The following is a 13,150-nucleotide window of genomic DNA, read 5'->3' as shown; positions in this document are numbered from 1 at the left end:
GGCTGCTCCGCGGAGCTGCTGCGGAGCACAGCTGGCCATCGAGGATTCCGGGTGGGAGGAACGGATCGCCTCCCCCCCTGTCCAGGATTCCAGGGGGGAGGGACGGAACGCCTCCCCCCCCCACCATCAACATAATCCGTGGAAAGGTAAGTGACTTTCGTACATCCCTAGTTTGTATGCAGTTTTCAGCAACTGCCTTTATTATTTCTATAGCAGCTGTGATTTTGTACAGTTCCTATTTTATTTCAGTAGGCTGGAAGAGGAAATAATTTCAACTGAATTGTGCCTACTATTGGGAAATTTTCAAGTATTTCCCTGCAACAGTGACCAAAGTTGCCAGGTAGCAACCTGGAGAGCACACATGTCCCATTAACACAAAAATATCATCATGGGGGGAATAAGTTACCCTCAAAGGAATGGAAAGGGGGGGGGGAAGTATTTCAACAGAAAGTAACCATAGGAAAACATATGTATATACCACCCTTTCCCAACCTGGTGCCCTCCAGATGTTTTGAACTACAACTCCCAGAATTCCTGACCATTAGCTATGCTAGATAAGATTTCAAGTCTAAAGCATCTGAAGGGCGCTAGGTTAGGGAAGGTTGGTATATACTGCCAAATGGTAACAATATGACACTGATATTCCCAAATGATCATAAAGAATTTCAATAATAATGTAAGAATACAATCTTTAAAAGTGAACAAAAGTCCATGTTTTTGTCCCTTTAACACACCATAGCTGCACAAGACAATGCAGCAGTGATTGTTTCCCCATCCTGTTCCTTCAACCATCCTCTCCTCCCATTTACAGAAGCAACTAGGTCTCTCATTTTGTCCCACAGCAAACAATGTGTGTGGGTTGGATGGTGGAATGGGCATGGGCGAAAGGACACAGGGAGAAGTGTAGTGGAAAAAGCCATGGCTACATTATCATTTGTGATGATGGAGCTTTTAATGGGACATGCACGCTCTCTGCCTTGTAGTCACGCCACCCAAACTATGAAATATAAACATATATTTAATGGAAAATTTTATAGGAGTGATTCTTAGAACTCTGGCAAGATTTACACAATTAGTACTGTTCATTTATTTCAGCTATTCCAATATCCTTCCTTGTCATTCATCTTATGAATGGATTTATCATTCTCCAGCCACATGCTATTTTTTCAGGGTTATAAAATCCACACATAAATAAATGCAAGCCCTCTTCTCTTTGGCCACCAAGACAAGCATCCTCAGTCTCCAGCACCCACCCAAACCCACACACCTATACATGATAATCTCAGGGGCCTCATTAAATTGTGAAGAAAAGCCTTTGTATGTCTTTGTCTTGTATAGCTTTTGGCTTGTGGTATAGATTTTTGTTGAAACAAAAAATGAACGTTGTTTTCGCCCTTTCATTTCTTTTCTTTATATTTGCACCTGTAGTACATTTTGTTTCATTGTATCTGCTTTACTCTCTGGGTTGATTTAACTGGTCTTCTCCTTTAGGGTTTTGTTGTTTACCATCGAACAACAACATTGTTGTATCCCCTCAGAGCAGGTGATGACCGCTACCTCCTGCCCTGTAATGCTATTTATTACTCTTGTGACTAGGGAAATCTGCCACAGATTCAAAATGAGTTTGGATTTCTATGAATCCACCCTGCGATTCCACAGTGGACTGGCTTTTTCTGAGTCATGCAGACTTGTGCACTGTTTTTAACTTGGGAGGGGGATTTGTGCTAATGCGTATTTGCACAACTGCAAATAGGAATGAAATTCTTGTACATCTCTAAAGAAAATCTGATTCCGTCAATGAGTGGACGATGAAACTCAGACAGAATCAAAATCCATACATCCCTACTTGTAACACAGAATTTACAAATCTGGTTAGCCATCCTGCCATTCTTGTTGTTGTTGTTCAGTCGTTCAGTCGTGTCCGACTCTTCGTGACCCCATGGACCATAGCACGCCAGGCCTTCCTGTCCTGCGCTCTCTCCCGGAGCGTGCTCAAGTTCATATTCATTGCATCCGTGATGCTATCTAGCCATCTCATCCTCTGCCGTCCCCTTCTCCTTTTGCCTTCAGTCTTTCCCAGCATCAGGGTCTTTTCCAGGGAGTTTTCTCTTCGCATTAGGTGGCCAAAATATTGGAGCTTCAGCTTCATTATCTGTCCTTCCAATGAGCACTCAGGGTTGATTTCCTTTAGGATGGACTGATTTGACCTCCTTGCAGTCCAGGGGACTCGTAAGAGTCTTCTCCAGCACCACAGTTCGAAAGCATCAATTCTTCGGCGCTCAGCCTTCCTTATAGTCCAGCTCTCACAGCCATACATTACTACTGGGAAAACCATAGCTTTGATTAGACGGACCTTTGTCGGCAAGGTGATGTCTCTGCTTCTTACTATGCTGTCTAGGTTGGCCATAGCTTTCCTCCCAAGGAGCAAGCGTCTTTTAATTTCATGGCTACAGTCACCGTCTGCGGTGATCTTGGAGCCCAAGAAAGTAAAATCTGTCACTGCTTCCATTTCTTCCCCTTCTATATGCCAGGAAGTGATGGGGCCATTCTACCAGTTTGTAATATTAACATCACTACAGATATTAAATGGCGGTTTGTAATCCAATTAATAGAGTTCTTGATTAAAGCTTTCTGCTTTTTATTTAAAGGGTTTCAAATAGCCAACACCATCCTCTATTTTACATTTTGTCACTTTTGTTTAAATATCTGTCCCTGCTGATCTATGTTTTTGGCCATGGGAGGGCAGCAGCGCATGGGGAAATGCAGGTCTATCTAATCTGAGGGAGAGGCAATGGGCATTTGTTGCAAAGCTGCAGTGCATTGTGTCTTCTCACTGGTCAACTCTGTCAATTTTGGTTTGTCATGGTTTCTCATTTTTTTCAATTTTAATGTTGGTTATCCTGTTTCCACATCAGTTTGAGGGGCTTTTTTTAAGCTCACACAAAAATATGTATTTTTCTCCTAATATATGCATTTGTGTACACAATTTCACCTAATATATGCAAGCAATTTTCTGTAATATAATGCATTATATTTTTCACTAATATACCTATTTTTGTGTGCAGTTTCCCTTCATATATGCATTTTACACACATTTTGTGATTGGAGAACTCCATAAAATTCAGAGAAATACGAATTTCAAAGAATAGCGGAATGTTAGTTTGTGTATAGGTGCGGAAGTGCAAAATGAGGCCAATTTAATTAATTTCTCCCCCATCCCTATCTGGTGCATGTCCACTGCATGTTCACAGGCACCCTTTCCTCTGCAAACATTACAGGTGCTCATGGAGAGACATTACATAGTGGACAAACAGCAAGCTTGTCAACCATAAAAAGTGTGGATCAGCTTTAAGGGTATACTCAAGCGGCAACATTAAGAACGTGTTGTTCGATGCAGGATAGAAAGCAATAAGGTTTTTTCCCTTGTATCAGTTTCATTATGGGTTCTTCTACAGCATCAAGCAAACTGTGCCCCATCAGCATTTTATTCTATGCATAGAACTGCCCTTTAAATGTGTATTTAGCCACATAGGCACCTTTTTTTACCTCTTTTCAAGAATATGCAGCACTGCCATGAAATGTTTGTTGATGTTAAACTGACATTCAAGTCTCAAACAAGGTCAAAAATAGCAAAAGGTGAAATAATGTCAGGTATAAGGCTATTAGTACGTGTGCAGAGCAGAGAATAAATATGAAATACACAAGATATGTTCCAGAGTTTTTATACAAATTCAAAAAATGATTCCAACATTTACTGTTATTTCATGCTGTCTCAGATTAATGATTTCTGACAAGGATAAAGGCAATCATGCCTAGTAAAGTCAAAACAATTAATGGTTCAACCAAAATTGTCAAAAGTACATTTGGACAATTAGCGATGATACTTGGTAAATACAATTATCTTTTAAACCAAAATGGTCTTAGGTAAATACACTGCTTCAAAATAATAATATTTAACAATACTTATACATCATGCTGTCTCAAGGTAGTATCAGACCAATTTTTGATCTTGTTTGAGACTTCAATTGAGGATTCCCCTCCCTTTTTCTTATTTGGTTTTTTCAAACTGACATTCAAACCATCTATGTGCTTACTGTCCCCAGGGATCAGATTCTAACAAACGCCTGTCTACACTAGGAGGTCAGTTCAAACAGTCTCTGGAACAGTTAATGAAAATCCTGGGTAACTGCCAGCCATATTTTATCCGCTGTCTCAAACCAAACGATTACAAGATGCCTATGGTAATATTTCATTAAAATATCCAGATCAATCCATTGTCTGTAGTGTCCTCTGGTTTGGGGTGGGTGGGAAGGAGACTCATTTTTTAGGAATTACATAAGTAGTTAACTATGCATTTCCTTTGATTTTTAACTTGCCCCGTACAGGTGGGTAACAATACATTACAAGATATATCATAATAAAACAGGCAATTAACATAAAAGGAATAGTAGTAAGTAAAGTAAATAAGTTCATTCTGAATGTGTAGGTCTCTTGGTTAGCTCCAGTAGGAGGTTTATTTATTAACTTAAGCTACTTCTACACCACTTGACATCCCAGGATTTCCAAGTGGTTAATATAAAAGCACATGCAATACAATATAAAAACAGCAATAAATACCTTAAAAATTACAACAAAGAAATAAAGCAGAGCAGCAGCATAACTACTACAAGTCAGGGAAAGCCTGAGTGAACAAATGCATTTTCAGGAGGCACTTGAAGCCCACATTTTCTGCCTCTTGAATCACATGCAGGAGAGCATTCCAGAGGGTGCGCACCACTACTGAGAAGGTACTGGTACGTGCCATTACCTGACAACACACTGTTGGTCGTGGAGCGATCAATGATGCCTTCTCGGAAGATCTCAGGTGTATGTACGGGAAGGTGGTCAGCTTCTTTAGGAGGTGTCTTCAAGAGGCATCCAGTACATGCTGAAAAATAATAATGCTGGACTGAAAATCCCACCTACTGTTGTAGGACCAATCATCCCCTATGAAAGTGGGAGGGATTTTTGGCTTGCTTTGGCAGGGTGGGGGGATTCTTAGAAATTTTCAGGGGGCTGATTGATTTACCTTGGCAAATGTAGAACTATATTTACATCCGTTGTTCACTCCAGTGCTTAGTCTGGTACCCTGATTTGACTGAAAATGTGATTCTAAAATAGATAAATCTTTTTCATTAGACCCCTTCTTGGTGTGAAAGAATAAACAGGAATACTTCTGTGTATGACACATGCTCAGGCTGTAATTTAGTCTTGCACTTTCTTTTACTTTCAGCAGTTTGATCGAGAACTCTGCATCCGACAGTTGCGCTACTCTGGGATGATGGAAACCATTCGGATTAGGAAATCTGGCTATCCAGTTCGCTATAGTTTCACAGATTTCTTTGAGAGATACAGAGCCCTGCAGCCAGTGTCAGCTAGAGAACAGGTATATTTGAAGGAAGATTAATCTTATCATTTTAAGCATGTTGATTTGTAAATATGAAATCTCTTCTTACTGCTGTTTACAATATATAGTGCCATGATTAAATTCTATAAATTTTTATAGTCATCCTTTAGCAGCTGCTAATATAATTTAGTACTTATTTTGCAAATGATACAAATCTCATCAATTCTCATGTTATGGGAAACTGGGATGCAAAAAAGCGAAAAGGACCAAATCAAAATTGCACTAGTGTAAAAGGGCACTGTAGTTTAAAGGGCCAATTTTGTAGACATTTGTCATGCAGACTCTATTTCTAGGCAAAATTAAATGTAAAAATTGATTTATATTCCAGCTGAAAAATGATCCTCGCCAGTGTTGCATTTACATCTGTGAGAAGTTGATAGGAAAAGACAATGAGTGGAAAATTGGAAGAACCAAAGTTTTCCTAAAAGTAAGTCATAAGGGTAATCTAACAGTTTCATCTTATCTTCTAACTAGGGTAAATGTATGCATGTTTCCTCAGGAGTAAATCCAATTGTGTTCAGTGGGGCTTACTCTGAGGTGCGTGTGCATAAGAGTTTAGACTGACAGTGCAATCCTATACATGTCTACTCAGAAGTAAGCATAATTGAGGACTTACTTTTGAGTAGACATGCATAGGATTGCACTGTAAATTAATCAGGAGCTCAGCATGGCCTGACAAATTCTTCACAAAGCCTAATTCCTTGTCACAGCAATTGAGTCTGTACCACTTTTATCACGTGTGGGTTACATATGTAGTGCTTTGGCTAACCTGCTCTTATTTGAAACTGGAACAGTATTTGATTTCTGTCATGCTTAACTCCTGCCATCAGGAAACAAAACCAGCTATATGTTGAGTGGTTTACATATAGAGTTTGGTATAGGGAGTGGTATTAGATATAAGGTTTGATCACACGGTAGCCTTCTTGTGGGTGCAGCTCATTGTGTTCCATTTTTCTTTAAATGCAGAATTTCATGGTATCTATCACACTTCTAGTTTTCCTCCTGCCCCCGGTATGTAACTCAGTCTTCCATCCACATACCTACATCTCATCCCTCCCCCATGCACCTCTTCCTCACCCTTCCACCACCATTTTCCTCCTCCCACTTCTGTCTCCCTTTGTGGGCATGCATGCAGGTGAGTCAATTTATCTGTGCACATACCTTTTTTAAAAAATGAGGAGGAGGAATTGCACAAGATTGTTATGGTAGACGTTTGGAGATGCATGTTGCAAGTACTGAACCATCAAAATAAAAAGAAGGGAAAAACTGCTGTGTTTATACTATGCCAACTGGACATGAAATTACACAAAGGGGAGTAAAAATGTGCTATGCAGACATCCCTGTTCAGAAACATCATAGTAATTGTCACAATCAGGCCCCCACAGAAATGCTGTGAAGCCCCCAAAACAGGGATCAAACCAGTGGTTCTTTACAGGGCATGGCATGCTAGAAAAAAGTAATGGAATTTCCTTGTTCTGAAAAAATGTGAGCAAAGTGAGGGAAAATTACAAGGAAACTGCAGGACCACGATGACATTGTGTACAGCTTGCAAAATTGCGCAAGCAGACAAGGCGATAGCCATTAAAAGCCTCAACTGATCAAGCCTATTGTGTAACAAAGTAGAGTTTTTTTTCTATTAGTGTTTCACTAATACATTGTTAAGGGGAACAATTAAACTCAGATACTGTTCTGTACGTAAAACTACTGGTTCTGTTTTGTTACAACCTTTAGAAAAACATGTGGGCTTTAATTTTTTTTACATTTTGCATTCTCGAATAGGACTGTCATGATACAATACTGGAGGTGCAGCGAGACAAAGTACTCACTGAGAAAGTCATTCTAATTCAGAAAGTGCTGAGGGGATTCAAAGACAGGTAAATGCTTTTAAAGGCATTGAACAATACCTATATATCTTACTTGTTCATAACCTGGGGCCCATCTCCACAGATATATTTTCCAACGGGATTCAGATTAAAGCTGCACTTTCATGCAGTCAGATTTGGTCCTCCGTGGCACACGCAGCCAATTCAAGCGGTGTATACAAAAAAAAGAAAAGAAACGCTCTTGCATGGCTGACTGCGCGAAAAATGGCATTAGATTGGGTATACGTGGGTGGAGTTTCAGGCCATCAACAAGCTTCCTTAAAAAAAAAAAAGTAATCTGCACAGTGCAATGGAAGTCATTGGGAGACAGCAGTGAGGGCAGGTGGTGGCAGCAGAATGGCGGCTCCTTCCTATGGCCCTTCACCGCCCCTTTTGCTCGCTTTTTCGCCATCTTCCCTGTTTTGCCGCTTTTGCCGTTTTCCTTCTTTTGGGGAAAACAAAGCCTAATCACCTCTTAAAGTCATTAAGGATATGCGAAGGCCGCTCCTACGCATCTTTGCAGATTTGAAACAACAGGCTTCCCCATCCCTCCCTCCCCACTGAATTAACTCCCCAGTAGCCCCCACTTTGGCCAGGAAAGAGGGGAGAAGCAAGAGGCAGCTGCTTGTAGTGGCAAGCGACTGCCCTCTCTTTCTCTCTCCCCCTCTTTCTAACACCTCTCCCCAGTGTACTTTGCTCTGCTGCTGCTCCTCCTCTCAAGGATGTTTTCTCGTGCCAATTTGCACCCCCATGTGGTGCAGCAGCTGACTTGCGCCCCTTCTGTGCCTCCACCTGCCTCCGGGATTGAGATCAGGACCCCACCAAGTACCCCCCCCCCCAAGGAACCAGCAGTGCCAAAGAGTGCCAGGACTCCCACCGCCACGGCCAGGCTGGCAGGGAGGCAGCAGGGAGGGCAGGTGGTGGCAGCAAAATGGCGGCTCCTTCCGGTGCCCTTTCACCTCCCTTTTGCTCACTTTCTCGCCATCTTCCCTGCCGCTGCATCCTGCTGTGTCATTAAAGTTGTGCAAAGGCTTCCCCACTTCTCCTTCCTCTCTCTGCTGTTCTCAGTAAATGCAGTAGAACTCAATGGGAATTACATCTGAGTAGACATGTTTAGTGGGCTGTTTTTAAGGCTCATTTAGGGAAAACAAAGCACAATCGTTCGCTGGTGCGCTCCTCTGGAAAAGCAAGGTTTAATGCAATTTGCTTCCCACCCTTCTCTCTACTCTTTGCTCTTAAGTGCAGTAGAATTTAATGGGAATTACATCAGAGCAGACATGTTTAGCAGGCTGTTAAGGTTCATTTAGGGAAAACAAAGCACAATCATTTGGTGGTGCACAGATCTGGAAAAGAGCTTATGATACAACTTTCCCTTCCTCCTTTCAGCGCTGTTCACTCCAGCTGGTCAAAGCCAGTATCACTAGCTGAGATCACACAGACTCCCAAACCGCACTGAAGCCGGTGCAATGGGAAAATCTGTCACAAAACGTCTTTGCAAAAATGTGGGTTTTCTGGCATGAAAACCCAAGGTTGCTGCAGAGAGGAGGAAGCGTCATGTGGCACGAATGCCTGCGAGGTGCAGTAGGACCAGAGTAAATACCTGGGGAGATGGGGCCCCAGAGTGGACAAATCCACAAAGGGCAGAAGTGGGTAAGAGGGGAGAAAATGATGGAAGTTCATGACCTGCCAGGTTGCTGTGCAGCCTGGCAGAATATTGGCCTTCTATTCTCCCTGCTCATTCTAAAATGGGCAGAGTGAGGAGGAAGACCCATTGCCCATCAGGTCACTCAATGATCACGTGGGACAAAGTCTTTTGCTTGCCCCTCATAATGTTAGTTAAGATACGGGACCTGGTTCCTTATCATATTGGGCTGGTTTGCACCATCAAGCAGCCCACTGTGGCTTATTTAAGGCACAGTGGGCTGCAGTGTGTGCGTATGGCCATTTTGAATATTCAGGTCACAGCCAGCCGCAGATTGTTATGTCATCTGAATCCGGCAGGGGTAGGTTGTCCGAGGTTTAAACAATCCTCACATAACCCATGGCTTGTTTTAGGGTCATGCAAGGGTTGTTTAACCCCCGCACAACCCATCCTCACCGGGTTCGGATGAAACTACAAGCTTTAGTCATGACTTTGAATATTCAAAAGTGTCCCAGCACACACCACAACCTATCATGGCTATGGTGGGCTACGGTAATCATGCAAACCATGTCAATGTCTAGCAACAAGCAAGTGAAGGGAGAGAGAGAGAGAGAGAGAGAGAGAGAGAGAGAGCGTGTGCACATGTTAAGGGAAAGGAAGAGGGAAAATGGAAGGAGAAGGAAGCCTGAGCAAAGGCAGGATACAACTGCAATCACTCAGTCTGAGTTCCTGCTGAACTCAGGTGGTGAGTGCTGACAGGATTGCAGACAAAATGAGGCCACTGAGAAACAAAAGGGAAGTATCAGCATGCTTGAGGGAACCTTGAGGTTTGCAGAAGTACCAAAATACCTAAGGAGGAAAATATCAGCAACAACAGCAGCCCAATGAGGACTGAACATGCTCAGTAGTCATGGAATGTAGAGTGACAGCTGACAAAAAATGGAATAGGAGTGGAATGCCATGTTTGGAGGGAATGGCTGGCTGGAGCCCTGAACAAGAGTGGTCCATTTGGGAGGGAAGATACATTCAGTGGAGGCTAGTGGCTCCAATTTCCATGGGGCTATGATTTCATTCTGGGTTTCAATCAGAACTAGCCAGAACCCTAATGGAGCTATCCAAGGTGCTTAACCTAGTTTAGAGATAGGGTTCAACACATTGGATAGCTCCTTTAGAGTTCTGGCTGGTTCTGCCTGAAACGCAGAATGGATACCCAGCCCCACTGAAATCAGAGCCACCAGCCTCTGCTGGATACACTGCAACGTTCTGTTACAGGTGCCACTTGTAAACAATAAGTTAACACATGTGAGTAACCGGGCCACAGGGGCTCACTGATTGGAAGTGCTTCCTCGAACCCCTCCATTAAAATCTTAGCAATGTTAATGTATCTGTCTTAATATATATATGTTCCCCTATAATCTCATCAATACCAGTTGAATGGTAAAGCAACAACCTAGAGGACAGGAAGCCTTTAGAGTAGTGTCATAGTTAATAGTTCTTGTAAACATCCATGGAGAAGAGAGTTCAGTTGCAACTATTTTCATTAAGAAAAATCAAACCCGTGGCGAGAGGTGGGGAGGAATTAAATGCAGTACTTTGCTAATTTGGGGTGTGTGTGTGTGTGTGATCTGTAGTCCAGCCACTTACAAGGTTCCCAAGTCCCATTGTCTGCTATTGATTCCACTGGGCCCACTAGTTGGGAGTCAATATTAAAATATTTTCTCTTTGTAGAAAATATTTAGGCTGACAGGCAATGTATAAATGTGTAAATAAAAATTAAAAATAAATTTTGAAAAATAAAGTTTTGGTTTTTTATTTTTTGCTTGTAGGAAACAGTTTCTGAAGCAGAGATGCTCTGCTGTGGTTATTCAGACAGCCTGGAGGGGCTACTGCTGTCGGAAGAACTTCAAGATGGTAAGGAACTTGCATTTATCTTTGAGATACAATGTCAAAATCAGTTCTGCATAGTCAGAACAGCTGCAATATTGCCCAGTTGGCTGAGTCTTGCCCACATTCTAGCCACCCCATGTCCATTTGCACCAGGGTGCAAGGACAGGGTGGTAAAAAAGAACAGCTCTAAAAAGTAAGATAGATTCTTGATGAGTAGAAAGAAAACCCATATATTTGAGATAGTAATGTCTCCTGCTTTACAAATCCTTGAGAGTGTCTTTTTGTCCTGACGTGTATACTTCCTAAACACCTTGGTTACATGGTTCAATTCCATCAGGGATTGAAAGGAATGCAACCTTCTTTTTTGCAATGCAGATTGAAGGTGCAGCCCTCAACCCCGACCCCTGCCTAGAACTGGATCAGGACTGCAGCAGAGGACAAAGGGTTAAAGACATCCTTACCCTGCACGCTAGGGTCCTGATCCAGATTGTGGGGCTTGTATTGGAGGGAGCCAAACTCCACCCAAGGGCAGAACTACACAGTTAAGGTCATGTGCAGTTTGGCCCTTGGTTTTATTGCTGGCCTTTATTGTTGTTTTTGTTGTTTTTATCACTTTTAATATTTTAACTGTTTTTGTGTATTTTATCACTGTAAGCTACCTTGGGAAGGCTTCTGCTCTGAAAGGCGGCCAAGAAATATTTTTAAATAAATAAATATTCTAAAATTCATTGCATTCCTGTAGTCATTTGGAAAGAACCAATGTATTGGTGGCTATTTGTACTCTTGTATGTCCTGCTCAATTAGTCTTGCCATCTACCTCCTTGCTTTATTTTCTACCATTCATGTCTTCTTTTCTGTCATCCCACCAATTCCATCTTTTTCTAGTTAGAATGTTAAGTAGGCTGCAGAGGATGTTTATCAGTTTAAAAACTTCTGTTAACATTTACATTAGTTTGTGTAGGCTTATGCCTTTCATCTTATCTTTTTTCCCCTTGTGTGTGGTAGATCATGTTGGGGTTCGAGCGCATGCAAGCCCTTTTCCGGAGCAGACAGCTTGTGAAGCAGTATGAGACAGCCCGTGCAAGTGTGATTAAGTTCCAAGCTTTGTGTCGAGGTTACCTGATGCGCCAGAAAACAAGTGAACGGCTGAAAGCTGTTTATGTGATACAGGCTTATGCCAGGGGAATGTTTGCTCGTAGGAGTTTCCATAGAATGAGACAGGTGGGTATGATTGGGTAATAATGATCACAAGATACATCATAATAGGCTTGACATAATAGGCCAAGTTCTGTGATTAAAAATTTCATGCAGGAGTGACTTTAGTATCATCAAAGAACAAAATAGCTGCGTACTACATATTGCAGTTATGACAGTTGAGATGAATAGTCTTGGGTATTATGACAAGGCTATGAGAACAGAATTCTTCAAGATATGTATCAGTTCAACTGACAGGTTTTCAGGGTTGGATATATACTTGTTAAAAATATGTTTTAATGTCCATGGCCAAAATTACCTCAGATAATTTTAAAGGAACTTGGTTTTCTGAAATATCTTGAGGGCTTATAAAGGGCTTAAAAATATCAAAAGAAATTACACATTTAGCAGCTTGTAAAGATTATTGGTTCTATGTTTCAATGTAACAATGAAAGTATCAGGACCCCTATGTGCATGCTTAGTTTCAAGCAGCAAATAATATTTACAATTTTTTTTTTTTAATTATATTTCTATACCGCCCAGCAGCTCTCTGGGTGGTTCACAGCAGTTATGTTGACAAAACATAAAGAGAGAGGCAAACATGGCCACAATGCCACTTTTGCCCTGATAAATCTAAAGATCAGCAAATGTTAGGATAGGAATCATTTGGAAAAGAGGGAGTACTACAAACTGGTAAAGCTGGCTAAAGACAACAATAGTAAGGGCCAATCTTATTCAGGTTTAGACAGAAAAAAGTCCTACAGCTCCTTGAATGCTCCAGCTAGCATGGCTGGCTGGGGCAAGCTGGGAGTTGTAGAGCTTTTTTCTGTCTAAACATGCATAGGGGCATCTCTACACCAGCCTAAAATCCTGCATTTAAAACGGGCTTTCTGCTTCCATTTTAAATGCAGGATCACAACAACTCCCTTTTTCACCTGCTTCCTTTCCCCCCTCCCCTTCCCCCCTCCTTCTCCCAATAATAGAGTCTTCCATTATCTTTCATTGACCTCGCTCCTCTTCTTGCCGCTTTTCCTCTTTTCACGGAGAGAACTCAAGCGGAACACAGTGGGGTAATTTGATAGCTCATTATCTGCGATTTATTTAAAAATGCAACGAAGG

The 13,150-nt window shown here is 41.8% G+C and overlaps 1 protein-coding gene across 5 annotated transcripts in view; it reads left to right on the top strand.

Annotated features, from left to right (window-relative positions):
* MYO7B (myosin VIIB) overlaps nucleotides 1–13,150 on the top strand; it is a 99,364-nt gene that overhangs the window by 25,551 nt on the left and 60,663 nt on the right. For all 5 annotated transcript variants that reach the window (XR_014789535.1, XM_084846739.1, XM_084846737.1 and 2 more), the window contains 6 exons: nucleotides 4,104–4,241; nucleotides 5,273–5,425; nucleotides 5,775–5,873; nucleotides 7,226–7,320; nucleotides 10,777–10,861; nucleotides 11,843–12,058. Coding sequence is in view for 4 of the 5 variants with exons in the window: in XM_084846739.1 (XP_084702865.1) it covers nucleotides 4,104–4,241; nucleotides 5,273–5,425; nucleotides 5,775–5,873; nucleotides 7,226–7,320; nucleotides 10,777–10,861; nucleotides 11,843–12,058 (786 nt within the window). In the remaining variant the exon portion in view is untranslated. The remainder of the gene's footprint in view (nucleotides 1–4,103; nucleotides 4,242–5,272; nucleotides 5,426–5,774; nucleotides 5,874–7,225; nucleotides 7,321–10,776; nucleotides 10,862–11,842; nucleotides 12,059–13,150) is intronic.

Source organism: Heloderma suspectum, chromosome 3, assembly GCF_057233095.1.
Source record: "Heloderma suspectum isolate Gila_16-S chromosome 3, 16-S_ref, whole genome shotgun sequence".
NCBI lineage: Eukaryota > Metazoa > Chordata > Lepidosauria > Squamata > Helodermatidae > Heloderma > Heloderma suspectum.
This window is presented reverse-complemented; position numbering and strand designations above follow the sequence as displayed.